Source organism: Pomacea canaliculata, linkage group LG14 (genome assembly GCF_003073045.1).
Source record: "Pomacea canaliculata isolate SZHN2017 linkage group LG14, ASM307304v1, whole genome shotgun sequence".
NCBI classification, from domain to species: domain Eukaryota; kingdom Metazoa; phylum Mollusca; class Gastropoda; order Architaenioglossa; family Ampullariidae; genus Pomacea; species Pomacea canaliculata.
In genome coordinates, this window is record NC_037603.1 from 14313973 (window position 1) to 14332979 (window position 19007).

The following is a 19007-nucleotide window of genomic DNA, read 5'->3' on the forward strand; positions in this document are numbered from 1 at the left end:
GCCATAGGTCGTTTGATTATCGAAAAAAGGCGATACATTTGACGACAAAACAAATAAGAAATTACATATTTAATAATGGCTTAAGATATACAATTTAAAATTGTTAATAGATAATTTATAACTGAAACAATGAGGACCATAGCTATGTACATTTGTATAACAAAAAGTGCAGAGCCCTAGTGAGAAAAGATTATTATTTGACGCTTATTTATAACCTGCGGATAAATGTTTGGTGGTGAAGTGGAGAGGGAAGAAGGCGGATATGGCTTTCTCCAGCCTGCTGGTCTGCCTGATTGACGGACGAGAAATGCGAGCAATATTGGGGAAAACACGAGACTGTAGCCCACACAATCACCGTGTGTAGCCGCAGCGAAGCTCGTAATTTGGAAACGCTTTACTGGCTTTGTCGCTTTCAGCAATTACTGTGGAAAATAACCGGAGGTGCGTGAAAATCGGAGTACAAAGATCACACAGACGGGTAGCAACGGGCGCGCGACTTGAGGTGACCACCACTAGAGAACTCCCGTCCTCCCATCCACCCGTCCACCCCGTCCTCCCGTCCACCCGTCCACTCTGCAGTATTGATCTCAACCGTTTATACCCGTTTGATGGCACAGTCCTTAAGAGCAGACGACAGGTTCGTCACAATCGGGCGAGAGAACATTAAAGGGGTACAAAAGCTTGATTGCGGGTAGCGGCGTATTGAGCTCTCTAGGGGACAGGTAATCCGATAAGGCTGTTTATTATTTAATCTCTAGGTTTTTTGGTTGTTGTTTTTTTTTTTTTTTTAGTTTCTGTTTTCTCGGCTGTAGGTGAAACTTGAAGTGCTGAACAGACTGTCGACCAACTGCAACCATCCCTGCTGCCCAAGACTTAGACCAGGTTCCCAAAGACGTTTTCGTTAAAGGATGGAGGACAATTTTTTTCTTTGTCCCTTATTCCGACATTTTGATCACCTCAAAGATACCATTCCCCTTTAAAGTTTCCAACGGATACATGTTTATACATGCGTGCATACCTGCATGCACTCACATGACTGGTCTGTGACATGATATGAAGTAAGTACATTCACACACACACATTCTTTCTCTCCAGTGAATAATATTTACAACAAAATATGTCCAAGCTATCTCTTTTTCTCTGCCATGTTGCAAGTAAATGCAAATATTACTGTAATTTCCCTTTCTACTCTAAGAGAGAATAAGAAAATAATGACAAACCTACTTGATAATAAATAATGTGTTGATCTGCTCCCGTGACAAAGAAAAATTCATATTTTGGCACAAACACGAGCAATTTGGATACAAAAGCATCTTCTCTGGATGACTTGTTTCTGCTGTTAAATATTCATATCTTGCGGATGTTGAACTGTTTTCTTAAAATTAACGATGTATAAGCAAAGCTGAAAATGTGTCATCACGTCGCAATTTATGTGTTTATTTATTATTTGTCTTTATTTATTCGATCAATTAAGTTTTGTGTTATAAAACAAGAATTTAATAAAATCTTTCTATTGATATAAAAATGCTTTTTTTATCTCTCTGTGTGTGTTTGTTTGTTTTAGAATATACACAGTGTATGAAACATCTCATGTGATAACACAGGTATCGATCTCTGACATATATTTTTCATATAATACAGGTGGTCTCCGGGATACGAACGAGGTAAGTTCCTGAGACCGTCTGAGGTCGATTTAATTAGTAATCGAACACATTTGTACACTTCAGCCATTTAGCACCAGCCACTCAAATATTTTACCATGGTACCACATAAAACGTTTCATAAAACACTCCCCAAAACGCGCGACATGCAGAAGGCTGCAGGGATTGAGCGCGGCAAAGACGCGGTAGGCGGCAGCGGCAGCGGAAGCGGAAGCGACAAAGTTTGCTGGTATTCATCATGGCACGCGTGTCTGGGCGGCACTTTCTGATACGGACCCTGAGATTCGTTGGTGTGAATATAACCGTTGGCGCGCCCGCCTGCCCACTCGCCATCTGGAGCAGCAATAGTCAGGTTGTAGCTGGTGTCCCCAATATTAAACTTGTTGACCGCGGCTCAGGTGGTGTCGCCAGCCTCCACTTCGCCTGAACTAGAAACGGAACTTCTGAAGATTAGCTTTCGAAAACATGTGGATTTATAACAACGTGAAATAAAGTGATTGGCGAGGGATGGTCTCCACTTGCTGCAAGACTGGGAGAGGGGTTCCAGGAGTCTGGTCTAAACACTCGACATCGAGCGAGGCCGGACTCTCATACAAGTAGTCGGACAGCAGTATGGATAGCCAAGAGGTGTGTCATTTCTTTTTGTTTATATATGTGTGTATATAATTATGTATCTATATAATAGGGGCGTAGCACTCTATTTTTCTCATGGTTGGTTTAATCGCGAACTCTTCTGCTAATTGTCGGAGTCGGATGCTTCTTCATTCGAATAAACCGAGGTTATTTCTTTTAGTAGTTGACATACTTAGCTCAGTCTAGCGAACAAATAAAACAGTTTTGAAAGGCTACTGTTTGTGATCCAGCATTGCTGCAGGTGCAGTGTCTATTTTTTTTTTTTAACTCTCTCTCAGAGGTGCGCGCACAATGAGAGGGAAATGACATCGACGTGAGGGACGCAATTAGAAAACTAAACTATCTTACTTTTGTACATCTCTTTCTCTCCATCCCCTCTCCTCCTCCTTCAGCAGGTGAAGACAACTAATTGTTGCAACGTGATATTCAATGTAGAGCAGCAGTTTCATCTTTCCGAGTGCGAGATGTATACAGTGTCATCGTCTTTGGATACCCGCTTTTTTTGTCCTCCAGAGGCTAAACAAAATGGCGAGGCTGGTTTTCAACAAGGATAACCTGATGCAAATAAAAGAGGGACTTAACCTTCTGTTTGACCTCTTCATCGATGTCATCGACACACCCTTTGAACATGGCAACTGCTTCACACACAGCGAAGTTATGCTTCGTTTCGAAAGTGTGGTGAGTTCTTCCCTGCTTGTCCTCTTCTGACAAATATTGTTCGAAGTCTTCTCCCGTTCTTTACTTACTGAATGGCTTTATTCTGCTCTTAAGTTGGATATTTACTGGAGTCTTGATTTGTCTGTCTTTAATGAGTTTTAAAGCTGGTTATGCTTGCTGAATGTTTTGATTTGTTGCCTTTGTTCTAAATCTGAATATTTATATTGTCATTTTATATCGTCAAGCTGGATATTTACTAATTTACTGCGGTTTTTGTAATTTACTTATGAAGGCACGAAGAGAAAGTTTATGTCTAGAATATTAACTACAAAGACCAAGACGACGATGAGGAAAAAGATTTTTTTTTCACGTTCACTCGCCAATGCACAGCCTCATCAGTTGTAATTATGAAACGAGAGATATTATTTTCCCAGGCCTAAATAGGAAACTCAAAGAGAGTCATTCTGTCGTAGATACGATGCGATGCCCAGACTCCCGTGAACATTACTTTATATTTCTTTACCCCAGGACAAGTTTGCCTCCACTTTTAACTACAGCTTCCTCTGTCTTGATAAAATTATAATTGAAGTGAGACTAGATAAAATAAAAAGAGGCCGTCTGCTGTTATACTTTAGTTGCTCTCACTCAAGTTTTCGATGATGGTTTAACAGGAACAGAAAAAGTGGCGGCCAGTCAGAAATATGTTTCTGTTAGATCCTTTCTATGGGTATGTACAAGGGGATTTCAGCGACGAAGAGAAGACATCCCTGCCAAAGTTCTTTTGGACATGATCAACGTCTTCAACCAGATTCGCCAGGACTGTGTGCAAAAACTGGAGGTCAGTATAAGTCATGAAACATTCTTCTGCTCTCCTTTCACGTGTATGTGTGTGGTATTTGTTGACAGAGCCGACTGGTTTTATTTTAAGTAGCTTTAGTTGCTGGCTAAGAAAGAAAGAAAAAAAGAAAATCACCCATCAACTTCCCTTATGATGGTGTGCATGTCTGTCTAGCTGTGTGTGTGGAGGTGCGCACGCTCATCCAGGTACGATTGTATGCTGGTCTGTGCGTGTTAAGAGAGAGAAAGAGAAGAGAGTCACCATCCTGGAACTGCCCACTGTATACATATTCCATAATGCTTTCTCTTCTTCGCTTGCTTGTTGGATGCCCTTCTATAATTTGACCATTCAAATTGTTTACAGGGTTATCAGAAGATGTTTGCGGAAGTTTCCAAAGAGAAACGGCAGTTAGAGGGTACGTCACTACCTGCATCTCACTCTGTCTACCTGCATGTCACACTCTCAAGATGCACACACGTTGTGTGCAATTCTCACTCGCGAAGTCAAGTATAAACATTTGATACACGTGATATTGCGCGTGCATGCAAGTGTGTTTGTGTTTGTGAATACTCTTTCTCGTCAAACCCTGGCGGCCTCAGGATACCTCAAACAGACCAATGTGATTGTAGTCGCATACCGCTGTGGTCAAGGAAAATCTACAAAGAGCACAACCATCGGCTTCACACGACCCAGATGCAAGTCAAATGAGAGTCTGATGGGTCTTATCAGGGAATGGTACAACTGTAGCAGCAGCACCCAACCAGTCCCAGATGTTAAAGTAGGTCGCTGTTCTTCGGTGAGCAGCTGAGAATTTTAAAAGTACAACTGAGGAAACATGTGATGGAAAATGTGCTAATGCTTTATGCTTCACGTTCAGCCAACGAAAAATTCTATAAAACGTTTTAGGCATCCTCAACGTGATCATTCATGCATACAAACACATGGTGACTTAATTTGACCTCGTAACCCGAGGCCTTTACAACCTCAATCACAACAGCAAAAGAAGGACTGGATGCTGCTCCCATCTCGCACAGAGAAACCAACGACTGAAGTTATTTGCCACGCTCGTAGGATCATATGAACCATATACTTGCAACTCAACGAACCATGCTGTCTGACTGCGAGACCTGGACCAAGAGGGATGGATCCAGGTGTTCGAGATGAAATGGTTCGGATCCAGATATACAAGCGCATCAATACGTTAATCGCGAATAAGAGGAGACAAACTAACCGCGTATAGCTTGTGAATTCTCTCTTTCACACACACACATGGATGAACTAGGACTAGAATCATCGGAGCACATTTTACACTACCGTCAGATGACACTGGAAGCACTGTGAACGATTGATCAATTACCATGTAACCCTCTTTTTTTTCCTCGGTTAAGAAAAGCAGACCTTGAATGGTCGTCATAGAAACAGCAAGAATTATGTTGTTGCTTACAAGTCTCTGTAGCTGTTCTGAAGTGTATACGCCGCCTGAGGAGAAGTGAGGTCGAAGCGCCATAATTAATGTACTAATCAGCAGAACCCTGACGAGGCAGGATGTTAATGTTGAAGGCGTTGATGAAATAATTTCTCATTCTTTACTGCACTTTGTAATAGCAGTTTTTGACTTCTTTAATATCCGTGAAACAAATCGCCTAATTTTGGTCTTAAATACAATTTTTTTCTCAGCTCATCTCGCCAAACTGGAGCTGAAGGAGTCGGAACAGCGTGTGGCCTCAACACAAGAGAAAACAGAATACAAGTCTGCGAGATCCACCATCGAGTTCCTGGAGAAAGCACTGAAGGAAAAAAATGAAAAGATTGCAGAGTGAGCGAAGTTTATTTTTCCTTACATGTAGGAAAAAATATGAGCTCACTCCACCAAGAAGTACATTTGCATCGAGTTTTATACCAAATATTGGAGCACACGTGTCGATGTGGATAATCACCATCTTACCCTTCAATTCTCTAGTCATGAGCCCGACGGCAGCGGTTCGATTCCCCGAGGTTCCCGACAGTCTTTCGGATAGTTTCATTTGCAAACCGAAGGCAGTCTGCATGACACTGAAGTAGAGAAAGGAAAAGGATAACTTTAGAGATATGTTTGTTGAAGACAATGGCGACCATGACGATGACGATTTTCGGGACGACTCCGAGATACCAAAAGGCATTCAAACCGAGAGTGTGTCAGTAACAAAATGTTTTTATTTCCCAACAGATTGCAAAGACAGAAGAACGTACAGCTGTGGGAAAGAGAGAAGGAAAGAGTCTTAGCCGACTCCCAAAAGAAGTGAGACTCATCTTCTCTTACAACACCGTGACGGATGCTTGCAGTCAACCTTACTCTCTTTGAACCCTCATTGATAGTTGCAATAATGATGTATTTGTAATCGATTCCTGCATGATGGACCATCGTAATCGAAGTTCAGTGTACTTCCATTGGGGTATCAACAAAGGAACAGATGATAAAAGTTATAGCAGGTCTTTGAAGACCAAATAGAACGGTGTACAGGTACTACTTGTTTCTTTCATTTCCCACCCGATCTCTTGCAAATGTGTTTTCGACAAGGACGAGCTTTTACAAACACACCTCTCTGTCCTCAGAATGGAGGTTCTAGAAGGACAGGTGGTCGACTTAAGGAGACAGAACGCATCCTTACAGAAAAAATATTCAGTAAGTAGATTACTTACTATTAATTATTCACAAACCTATAATTCATACAGTGTGCATGTACACACACGCAAGGGCACAAACATGCGAACGTCGTGCAGCAAGAAATGAACTACAGTCAATTTAAGAAACAAAATTATTCTAGTCTCTGTATGTCAGAACCGTCGTACTGTACAGATACTTCAGAATTCACCTTTGACCTGTGTGTATATGTCAGAATTTCATACTGCATGTATTTTCAGCATGTTCTGTCTGGTACAATGTTTAAATTAATTTTGTTGTTGTTGTAAAAGTGGCTACTTAAAGACAACAAACACAATTCCTGTTTTGTTCATAATCCAAGTGAGATATTTGCTAGGTAAAAGGTTAAAGGCACTCTCTATTTAACAGATGGTGGATGACCAGTACAAACGACTCAGACTGAAGAGTGAACTCACAGGTGGCCCGCTGATGCCAGCAGGTAAGACAGGACACTAACTGAAAAAGTCATGTCATACCAACTGTTTATATTTTTAAGCATAGGTGAATGAAAAACTGCTACTTAGCACGAGAAATGTTGACTCAACATCTGAATGGTCCAAAAGTTGTTCATTCTCTCTCTGTTTGATGTTGACGGCTGGCAACTTTGTAAATGGTGTACCAACGTGACGTTGTACATTGTTAGCAGAGCTCATTGATCATAGATGCGAATATCATACTTTGCTAGCGGATAATTAATTAACGGATGAGTTTTGGAAGCTAAAATGTATAGGTTAGATTTATATCGCCTATATCTACTGATATCTGAAGAAAATGCAAACCATTCACATTGGTCCTTAAGTTGATTATGGAGACAAAACCTGCAAGAGGACCTTCAGGCTTCATTGATCAAATTTCAGAAGTCGGGGCGTCCATAAATTGCTATAAGTTTAAAACATCATTAAGTGATGCCCAAAAGTGAAACATGTATCAAATAAAACATGCTTCATTTATACAACAACAACAACAACCAAGTCTCATCGCAGTAGTGCAATGCTACAGCAAATCAAGAAAATACTCAAGGCTAAGAGGACTTCTTTTTCAACTGGCTGAATCTTTTAATTGACTGTCATATTTTAAATAGCCTGTTATACATCTGTGGTATTCTGAAAGTTGCAAATCACTACCTTATGCCACCTGAATATTTATAAAGAGTTTAAGCAATAAATAAAATCTTCAATGTTATATCATTATATCCATCATCTCTGTAATGCATTCCTTTGTTTTTTCCTACGTTTTCTTCCAAACAATTCTTCTAAAGGAGTGCCTAAAATCTTTGAGGAGTACAGGCCATGAAGAACAGTGGTGTGATGGCGGTTTCGAACATTCAGCAGTAAGTGAAAAGACTGAAAAAGCCTCAGAAGCTTACTGCGAACATACTTTTCTGCATTTGTTGAATGCTTGAGGCTTCTCTTATTTAGAAACATTTCCAGAAATATCTGAAAATACAGAGGAACACTATACTTCCACTCAAATAAAATATCCAGTGACTTCCAGTCAAATGGCTGAGACTGTTCAACAGCTTCTCCACATGTGGGACATCCCTGATCTTCACATTCCATGACAATGTCTTCCTCTCTTTCAGTGACAAACTTGTACTGATCAAGGTGTCCTAGCAAGGCTGCTTCTCGCAGTCTCAAAATCTGCACCTCTCCATCGTTCCTAAATGCACTGAATGTTCCAGAAGTGAAAACTGTAACTTCTCTACAAATTTCACCATGAGAGTGCACCATTTCTGACTTGATGCTGTGCACAACATCCAGAGCATAAGCAGCATCGATGCTGGCAAAAGGTGACACTTCTAGAAATACATGAATGCCTTCAGTGTGATGACATATTGCATCATGACAGTCAGTATACACAATCTGAAAGCTGCTTGCACGCATACCAAGAGCATTGACCACAATAGAAGAATGCAAAAGGCTAGGAAGATGAGTTTTCTGCCCATGAATAAGCTGAGGAGGGGATTCTTGTAAAGCACCTTCCCTAGTATCCTCTCGCTTTCGATCAATCCTTGCCACTGTTGAGCATATGGTTGCTAAAAACTTCTCACTGTTTGCACAAGCAGTACACTCCTCCCAGTACTTCCATTTTTTATCAAGTATCTCTACTGAAGAGATCTGATCATTAGAAATGCCTTTCAAGGTATGCTGAAAATGCCACTCAAACACTTTAATGCTTTCCCAACCTTTAGGATCGAACGACTCCTTCAGCCTCGACTCCAGAGTACGCAGTTTGTAACATTCCATGCTGGGTCCATTCAAAAGGACACTCTCCACCATGGGTTTGTGAATGCTGGTGGTGGCTATTTTTTGGTACAAATGCAAGATTCCCCTCTCAGAACTGATGCTGAATGCAGGGCTACTTGCTACACCACAAGTTCCAGTCTGTTTTTCTCCACTGTTACCCCCATTACCTTGCTCTCTAGGTTCTGACTTGACTGCACCTGCCCATTGGGCAGTGCTTCCTTCTCTTTTCTTTCTAGCACAATTTTCAGGTCCTTGGTGATATACTGGGTAACTTCTTTCACCACCTTGCTACAAAAATCCAGGGAATCTGCACAGTAAAAAATATGCTGAAGAACTGCAGAAAGCTGAATATGCCGTTTATTATCTGGAGTTGTGCGGAGTGGGACCTGCTCCCACTTCCTGAAGCGACTAAGTATGTTGTCCTTTCGTATTTCACTGATTTTGTCATCTTTGGAATGATTTTCCTTGAGTAAAGCAATGAAGTCATCAAACAACACCCAAGCACCATCATCATCTAAGTGCACTATCTGGAGTCTTCTGAGTGAGGGAATCTGGATAGGAGACATCCTTCAAAAATCAAATATCTCTCAATCCTGCAAAATTAAATGTTAAATTTTAACATGCAGAATAATTTACTCATTTTTCTTACAGCTTGAACTATAGCGACGAGGATTCTTGTATGGTTTTATTCTAGATAATTAAATATTTTCACATCAAAACAGAAAGATATTCAAGTAATGTTATGCCACACTTAAATTATAAAGGCAAGGCACTTAAAGTAATTATTTACAATACTTACTTTAAAATTGTTTGAATTATATTAACCATTTAATCATCAGTTTACAGTTCTTTTACACAGATATTATTTTCAATCAGCTGAAAATAAACTGTAACTGTATCAGCATACAGCTTAACTCAGATGTTATAATCTTGAAATTAAATAATGCACTCTTAAAATTATCTGTGGAGTCTACACGAGTTGAATTGCTGGGAAAAAAACGAATGAGTGCGTTCGTGTTCAAACACACACATACATGAGAGCACTTACCCAAAACAAACCGCCTTCAGTGTAGCTTGCTCCAGATTAGTGGAAGCAGAAGCCGTAAATGGATCGAACCGTTTCAAGAATATTTCCTAATGGCGTCTGCTTTAATGAAAAGCAATCGTGAATACTGTATGGCTAGTGGTTGGATGAGCACAAATAATCGACATAGCAAACGAACGAGCTCGCCCAAATTTTGACTGGCGAGCTACTAACTGCTAATAATATTGACATTCTGCAAGACTTGCTCTTCCGCCATTTTGTCCCGCTGTGTGACCCATGACCTCGACAACCGACGGTTTTGATTGGTCCAGGGGTTTGGCGCCCGACGTAATCAGTTTACGTAAGGAATCGTCTGCTTGAGGACAAACCCTTCCAGTACTCTGTTATTTTCTTTCCTTCTTTTTCTCCCGTTTAGCTATATTGGAGCGTCGAAGTATGTCATACGCTAAACTGATAGTTAAATTAATAATCTGTTGCTAATATCAAACATAATAACTCACTTGTTTTGCTTGTTTCAGTCAACAAAAGTGAAGACGAGCTGAAACGGCAGATCTACTTGTTGGAAAAGGTGAGGCATGAGACTGACAGCATTAATTCATTCAAAGCTCTCAGGATATTTTGTTTCAGGCATAACTTGAATTTTAAATCATATTCTGATGAAAAACTGTAAGACATTGCATATGAAAGTATTCACTGAGCGAAACGCACGACGGCTATACATTTGATTAATTGAAAATAAATCTATATGTTGGACAGGAAATATTCCTGGAATTATTTCAATATTGCTAATTTGGATTCTGGGGTTTGTTATATTTGTGCATTGTGTACTTCTAGCAGGGTATCCGGTCACCTATGTAACAAGGTGTGTATGTTCGTGGACCAGATAAAAGGGCAGTTAGGGTGGTGGGGTGGCAGACGTTGCCGGACATTTCTGGTGAAGGGACAAAGTGCGGCTGTCTCCTTCCCTCTCTTCCTCAAATTACTTCTTTGTCAAAATGTGCATTGCTCTTTTTGTTTTTTCACTTTTGAAATGAAGATCTGGAGCAAGCTGCACAAACTAAATATATGTTGTTTACAATAAAAGGAGTAGGTTTGTTTAGAATTGGACAGATCATATGTTGACTTGCATTATATATGTACACACACACACACTGCATTTCAACACTATTTATAATATAGTGTTTAAGGAGATTTCTGATTAAAGGCTACAGCTATAACTTTCTTATTTATTTTTATCTATGGAGTTTAATAAATAATCGTAGGGTGCTGCAACAGTTGTGGATTAACTCGATTTATTTGTTTCCCCAGGATTTGACAGCACTGGAACAAGAACTTTACAACCAACAACGGACTTTTTCAACAGTTTTGTGCGGTATTAAGACTGACTTATAGTAAGAATCTTCATAAAAAGCCATTTATTACATTAACACTTTTAGCTGTGCCACACAATTAACTTACAATTGCGAGTGCATGTGTGTGTGTGTGCTTAGAATATATGCGTTATTTCAACGACAAAAAAAATTTGGGAATATGGAAACCGATTCTTGCGTTCTTTCATTTGAGTAATTCCAGTTCCTTCATCACATTGTAACTTTTTATATGATGTAGCATCGTTGGGGAGACGCTAACAGACCCCGACACAGGCCAGATTCCGTTCAAGGATTTTGTTCGTCTGAACAGCATGGTCGACTCCCTTGCTACAGCAATGGCAGAGGGCGACATTGAATCAGCACGGTCCAGCCTTCCACCGCACTACACATACCTCCCGTCTGTATGTTAACAAGCTAAAGCAGAAGAAATATTTTGCACCTGTTTGCTTGCTTGTTTCTTTGTTTATTTAGTGGATTTGAGCCGCAAAGGTAGAGCTGTGTTTCTGTTTGGTCTGGTATTCTTTAGATGATAGCCACCCCACTTTTATTTTTAATTAGCAAAATGTGTCAAATGTGTTGAGGGTTCGCTGATTTCGTTCTGATGACCTTATATAACCGATTCACTGACAGGTAGTCATTACCATGTCTCTTTCGTTGTCTTTTTTTTACCCTTGGGAACACAAAACACTTCACTGCGTTAGTTATGTCTATACTTCGTTTGGAAAAATGAAAAAAAAAATTATAATACCTGTCTGATAAACTTACATCACAAACGAGTGAGTTATCTAAACTATGTGAAAGATTCTGTCTATTGTAGCTCTGCTATCAAATATATACTCTGAAAATGAGAACAACAAAGTAATTTTTTACGCGTGTTACCCACAGCTAATACGATCAGGTCTTGCTGCTGACACCAGCGAAATAAAGCAAGGGAAGCAACTCTTATCATGGATTCTGTTTTTGTGGGCTGAAGATTTGCATCCCTTGAATTATTTGCCTAAGATGTTTTCAGCAATAAAAACGATCAATGCTTTTGTTCTTGTAAAGCTAAAACGAACTTTACTGACATCGAATTGCAACTGGCTCAGCTCAAGACACACAGAAGGTAGATATCGCCAATTTTCACTTTGCTGCTTATATCTTCCCTAAAGGTCACCCGTAACTTCTCAAACTTGCTGCACTTTGCTCCCAGACCACCGGTAATTTTTTTAATTTTATTTTGCTTCAGGATTTCAAAGTAAAACGTGTGAAGAGAGTGTCCAACGTATCTCGGTTTAAGTAAGTATTTAAATAAATGGGTTTGTAAATGTATTTGACAAAGAGACAGCAACGAAAACGAACTGGAAATGGCAAGAAAAACTTAAAAGCGAGGTTTTAGAGTTACTACGAAGCGAGTTGGAAAGAGTTACGAAGCTTTTGTCTTGCACATTGCATGTTGATGTTTGTCTCTTATTCCTGTCTTTTTGTGAATGACAGGTTACCTCCTATGCGCGGGATAAGCTCACGGCATTTAGTTGGGAAGAGAGGAAACAACGAAAATGGGGGAGAGTTTGATGAATATGAAGGGCCAATAGGTGAGCAACTAATTATAGAAAATTTACAGCGAATTTTGGGCTATAAATTTGTGTTACAAACACTCAAAAGCGAGTTTCTATATAACATTTTATTTACACTAAAAAAATAAAAATAAAAATAATTTGATTGTTCTCAAGGAGATAAAAGAATAATAAAGTTAAAGGAAAATAGCACAAACGCCGAGATATAAATGCCGGCTGACGGATCGAGCATCTCATTCAAGCTATTTCTGTTTCATTTTATTTAACATAAAGGACATGGATATTTTATGATTTCAGTTAGAAACTTAATATTCAGTAAGACGAGGGTATGACGGTACTCAAAGAGAGAGAGAGAGCGATCAGAAAGTTTAATTACTCTGCTGCAGATTCTATTCTTTCGGATCCTTGTTTTCATGGCTGTTGAAAAAAATGCTTGTTTGTTTCAGAGGAGAATCCAGAACTTGTAAATCGTGAAACAAATGTCATCAATTTCATCAACTGCATGAAGCACTTTCCTCATCTGTCTGTGGATTTCGTAAGTTACACGAACGCCCACACACAACGCAGAGAAAATTTCATGAAACCTGGTTATGCATACTATGCATAACAAACGAGAGGAAAAGAGTTCACGAGACAGTCCTAGAGTATTATGTAAGCTGAGAATGCCCACGAATAAACGCTGTTATTGCGTTCAGCGTGTTCAGCAAACGATGAATGGATTAAGAGGTCATATATTATGTTTATCTTTGTTTTCAAACACAGCAGGTCTTTTCATTTAAAAGTGATTACTTTGTACCTTTACCGTATCCGATATTTTGAGCTGGTACGGTAGCACTCACTGGAGCTTTGGACATGTATCCACACCAGTCAACTAAAAAAGCTAAGTAATGTGTTGAGTGCACACCACCCTGATGAACTCAGTGCACAGCTCATGACATATACACAGGTACCGAAAAATAATAATTGTTTAATACAGTCCAAATCAATCGACTCACATGCACATCGTGTGTGTGTGAAAGAGAGGGAGAGCTTGTGTGTATTTGAGAAATATGTATTTCTGAGTATTAGAGAAAGAGACGGATGGCGGCCAAAGAAACACTGAAACAAAAAGAAAGGGAGACACAATGACAGTCTCAGACAGAAAGAAAAACACAATGACTAACCCTCACACACACACACAGGCTGTTTGTTGCATACGTTCTGGGAGATTTGATTACACTCTATGATACTTTATTCATTTTTTCGGACAAGAGGAGCATTGTTAGAATGGATGAGTCGTGGTATTTAAAAATAGAAGAAAACAGGCAAAACAATGTTGAAATGTAGTATCGTTTAACCTGGGAAACGCTTGAACAAAGGCCCCTTTTAACCTCTACAGATCAAAGAGCACTGGGCAAAGTTCAAAGAATTCGATGTCAACGGTGACTGCTCACTGGACTTTTCCGAGGTATGCGTGTCATTTTTCTTCACGTTGGACTCTGTCACGTGCGAAGTTTTTTTAGTTTGTTTGTAGCTGGTAATGTTTTATTTCAGAGTTCAAGTTTTAGAAATATGAACCAAATTATTGAAGGATGTTTTGACTTGAACGACGATTGTTTGAGAGTGCGTGTATGTGTGTTACATCTTCGCTCATGTCTTCCGGGTGTGTGGGCATGTAGTGAGTTGGTTGGTTAAATTAAGTGGATAGTTAATAACATCGCTGAACATTCTCTCCTGCCGTCCTTATTACACTGATTAATTTTGTGATTGAATAAGCTTCATAAAAACAACTTGCATCTTGGTATAGCTATAAGCTTTTGTAACGTCACCGATGTTATTTAAACAGTGTTAACGTCACTGGAATGTTTTCATGATGTACCGACAATTTTTTTTAATCATGCAGGTTGTGCGTGCACTAACCTCCATGGGCCTTCAGTTCACCGCACAACAAGCGGAGGTCTGTGTCAACCCAGCTTGCACTTGCCCACCTCATAGCGAAAAATTTAGCAGGAAGAACAAATGAGATTGTTTTACATGATACTGCCATGTAGTGCCGGTAGTGGTGGCTTTACATTCCATGCTCCCATAATTTTGCGTTCTTTTATTGCGGGCGAGGCTGTATTTATATTGTTAACACATTTAATCTAACACACGACCGCCTACAAGATGAATAGCTTTTCAATGGAAGATAAAAGAGGAGCAAGAAAAAAAAAAAGGAAATTTATTGTTCTTCCATTTTTGTTAAATATTTGATTGGGTTGGCTGACGGCGCGGGGGGTACTCACGTGTAGCACAGAGGATCGGGGATCATGGGTTCAGATCTCTCCTCGGGTACAAGCAGCGTTTGTCTAAACTCTAAACTAAAGCTTGATATTCTATCCTATATGTCAGAATAGTGTGAGCTCAAGTGTCCGCCCAAGCCCCGTATCTCCTTCCTGAAGTCTTGCTGTATGATCAACATATGATGAATGTACTGCTCGAAGTTTTGATTTTTTTTAACATTAAGTTTTTTAAAATTAAATATGTGTTGTATTTACCTGCTCTCGGTTTCGTCTTAGACTTTGCATAATCTAAATTTAAAAGAAACTGTGAATTACATTTGGTAATACTTAAATTATATAGCATGACAAAATTATAGCGTCACTTGAATCCTACGCGTACGCATTTTAGGGGGACTTATATTGATATATCTACATGAGCTCACGACTCCGGAAAATTGTACTGAGCTATGAGACTGTATACCATTGGAGTCTCCTCGTGACGAGGGTAACTTGTATAGTTCACTGACGGTGGCTGCAGAGCTGGTGCAGAATGTTTAGATTACTGTTCATTAGCTAGAGATGGGTTGCATGTTCGTGCACAAAGTCTTTGGCTGTTGCAAGCACACAACGCTGTGCACTGATAATGTTCTCCCACCGCGGGCAGGCAAGCATTTAAACAAATTGAGTGGCCGCTTACCCCATTTCAAAAACTAGACGAGTTAAATGTCAGTAAGATGAAACAAATTGTTTAAGAGTCGAAGGAAGGAAATGAAGTTTTACGTAAGTTTTGCGCCTTGAAAGATGCTGTTTGCAGCACTAAGATTTTATATCGCCTCTCCTCATGCAAGAACTGAGAGGTTTAACATTGAAAGATATACACGTCAGTGCTAACAGATTTTGTCGTTGTCTTTCATGTGCAGGAAGCAATGAAGGAGGCAGACGTAAACAGAAGTCGATCACTGGACTTTTATGAATATGTCCTGGTCGCCGACAAACTAGTTAGTAGATCTGGTACGTTACAAACATTTCTAAATATCAGCTAAACCCGAAAAGGGGAAACAATGCAGCAACGTTGAAAGTTTCTGTCAATTCTTTTTTAACTGGACAAACGCTTGACTAAGTTTGGAAAATGGAAAAAAGTGTATGTAAACCATAAAAAAGAACTTTGCTAAACTTTGACAAACGTTCGACCATGTTTTTAATGTAAATACAAGCCCAGTAGTTCTTACTCCGCTCCCACAATGCACCGATATGTGCAGTAGCCAGAATATAATCACCAGACCGGGGCTCGCACACACGCACACTCATGTGCACACAAATGCACGTACGCGAACACATATTCCCATGGGCTTATACATGTGTGCTCACAAATATAACATGAATACGGGCGCATACGTGCATATTCTCTCTCTATGATCAAGCACAGGAACAGGAAGTATGTTTCTCATCTGAATTCCTCTATCGACACAGAAAGCTTTAATCTCTGATACGCCACAGCAAAAAACAAAATAACAAAGTTAACTCGCCCAGCACCTCACAGCTGTCGATACCGTAGCATAAAATTAGAAACACTAATTTCCTTTCAGCTTCCTTATTTGATTATATCATCTTGAAATGCCTGCTCTAGTTACTGCGGCAAGCGTGTGTTGCTGACGGTGGGTGGGTAGGTGGGTGGGAGTAGTTGGATAACGCAAGGTGCTTGAAGTTATTATTAGGCGAAATGCACGAGTACCTTTATGCCAGAATTATAACCGAAAATATGTTCTTTTCTTTCCTTAGGAAGATCGGAATTGTTTCATTCAAGTGTGGCAAACCAAGACCGCAGGGTGGTGGCCAGGACATGCACTGTACAGTAACTTGAGAACTTCAATGAGGAGACCATTCCTTTGCTCATTCGTTCATTTTTGTCGCCTTACAAAAGTTGAGGATTATTCGAGACTACTTTGCTGATGATTGATAATGGTGATTATTTGTAAACAGCATTTCCCCGTGTGAATGCAAGCTCAGTGCTTTGCACACAAAAGACTACAAACGGAGCGACAATCCGTCCAAAAAACATCAGTGTCAGCAAACAAATGACAACAGGAAAAAAAAAAATGCGTGAGTGAAAAGTTAACGAATGATTATTCAAGATGGTTCTTAAAGAGATGAGTTTCGAGACAGGACTTGAAAGTTTCGAGTACAGAGACAGTTCGAAGAGAAAGTGGCAGAGAGCTCCAAATGGTTGGGGCCTGAAGAGGAGAAGTGTCTGAAGAATTCCGATACGTGGCACAGAGAGAAGGAAAACACATCGAAGAAACCGAAGAAAAACTGGTTTATTTCTTGATATTATTAGACACATGGATGGAAGGAATGAACACTATGACTGACAGAATGAAGGAGGCAAAGAAGGAATTTCTGTTTCTTGCTTGCGAAGACGGAGTGAAAGGGGTGCACGTGCAATTCTTACAGTAAACATTGCGAACGAGAAAAGTTCTTCTACAACTGGGTGTCGGATCCATTGACAGTTGTTATTCGAAAAGAGAGACTCGTTGTACACAATAAAATGTGAATAAAGTAAAACTGTTCATGCAATTTGTTGGTTGTGACTTCACCAGTCTTTTTACCCCTGTGGATCATAATGGGAGGCGAGGATACTTGACATGTTAGATTGGAGCGGTTAGCTAAGGGTGGCTATTTAGATAACTGGCAACGCTCATCACCGGGTCGAACCATTCTTTTCTGCCATAAGCATGGATGGGAGTTCTCCGTTCTGATAAAAGGGGGAGCTGGGATTCTGAATAACAGGGAACGGGCTGTGGAAAAGCACGAAAAACTTAACTCGTAGGAATGAGGAGGAACTACAGGAAGATGGTTCAAACAATAAGTGGCAGTGATGTAAGTTTTTAGCAGATTTGCGACTGTTAGCTGTCACTATTTAGCACAAGGCTGTCGTGAGGTTGGGGCTATAAGAGACTTTAAAGTTCCGGCTAGTGAGCTTGGGTGTTTCCAGGTGTTTAAGTATTATTGCAAACTTAATTAAGTAGACAGTAATTCTTTCTTCTATTATTTCTGTTTTTGTCTTTTGTAATATTTTGTCCTTACATGTAATGTAAGAATACTACTAGGGTTAGGGTTAGTTCTTTGGTCTTCAAACGTGAAGCATCAACAGAGCTCTCTGTATCTGGTTACTTAAAGGAAGCAGACTTTAACTACATTTTTTTCATTTTAAGGAGGAGATGAAATCTCTAAACATTATTTTAGACAGAGTTAATTGATTTCTCGTAGTAATAACCATAAAATGAAGACAAACTGAGAACCGTATGCCAAGTTACATACACACACACCCTTTTCTCCTTGGATACACTTTTTGCAAAACAGGACAGCCATTGGCAGAGGTTGAGTTTCTTCAAGTCTTACTTCTGCGCTGCAGAAAATGACCAGAAAAAAATCAGGAAAATCCAAGTATTTTATTAGGTTTCAATTGGACATCAGGTGGTCCAAGCTCAAGAAGTGCCGAACTGCACTGAATTGTCTTCTGTTGTTTATCTCTGTGTGCCTGCTAACACGAAGCGGGAGTTCGCATGCATGAAAAATTACGCATACATTTCCAAAGTTTTAAAGCTGTAAACAGACATTTTATGTATTGTTCTACCCCTGGGGCAAAGGTCTTCCTAGAAGAAGCAGGAACTAGTGTCCACTGAGTCTGGACTTCAGAAACAAGAAGCTCTTCCTTTAGTTCCCCATTTTGCACTTGGGAAGTGACTTAACCTCGATTCGTAAGTGTAGGCCCAGAGATTTTGTTTCCAACCTCTCCTTGCTGTATGTCTGGTTTTAATTTGTTTAACAGTTGTTTTTCATTTTTTTTCTGCCCTGTAGTCCCTCTAGGTCGTTTACACTGCTCGACATTGCCGAGTACAGATTGAGTTAATCTATTTTTCAATCCGCAGCCTCTGCCTTGATTTGCTATCTAGCTTAAAAAAAATTACAGCAGATTGTGAGTTCTTTTGCTTCGTAATTGAAAAGTGACAAAAGTCTTATCAAACGCAGAGAATCTATCAGCGGCGTAGTGATACAAACGCTGTTAACCGAGGTTCGAGTG

At 39.8% G+C, this 19007-nt stretch overlaps 2 protein-coding genes across 2 annotated transcripts; one reads left to right on the forward strand and one right to left on the reverse strand.

Moving 5' to 3' along the window:
* Nucleotides 1-1707: 1707 nt before the first annotated feature.
* LOC112555643 lies at nt 1708-17500 on the forward strand. The gene is made up of 18 exons (XM_025224078.1): nt 1708-2288; nt 2808-2972; nt 3623-3789; nt 4153-4204; nt 5467-5605; nt 5996-6067; nt 6382-6451; nt 6839-6908; nt 10279-10328; nt 11069-11151; nt 11369-11531; nt 12359-12408; nt 12607-12704; nt 13133-13221; nt 14065-14133; nt 14569-14622; nt 15847-15937; nt 16706-17500. Exons 3-18 carry the CDS (start codon nt 3739-3741, stop codon nt 16780-16782), a joined length of 1278 nt encoding a protein of 425 aa, XP_025079863.1. The 5' UTR covers nt 1708-2288; nt 2808-2972; nt 3623-3738; the 3' UTR covers nt 16783-17500.
* LOC112555644 lies at nt 7501-10024 on the reverse strand. The gene is made up of 2 exons (XM_025224080.1): nt 9764-10024; nt 7501-9308 (listed from the first exon to the last, which is right to left on the reverse strand). The coding sequence occupies exon 2, from the start codon at nt 8746-8748 to the stop codon at nt 7666-7668; it is 1083 nt and encodes a 360-aa protein (XP_025079865.1). The 5' UTR covers nt 8749-9308; nt 9764-10024; the 3' UTR covers nt 7501-7665.
* Nucleotides 17501-19007: the final 1507 nt, after the last annotated feature.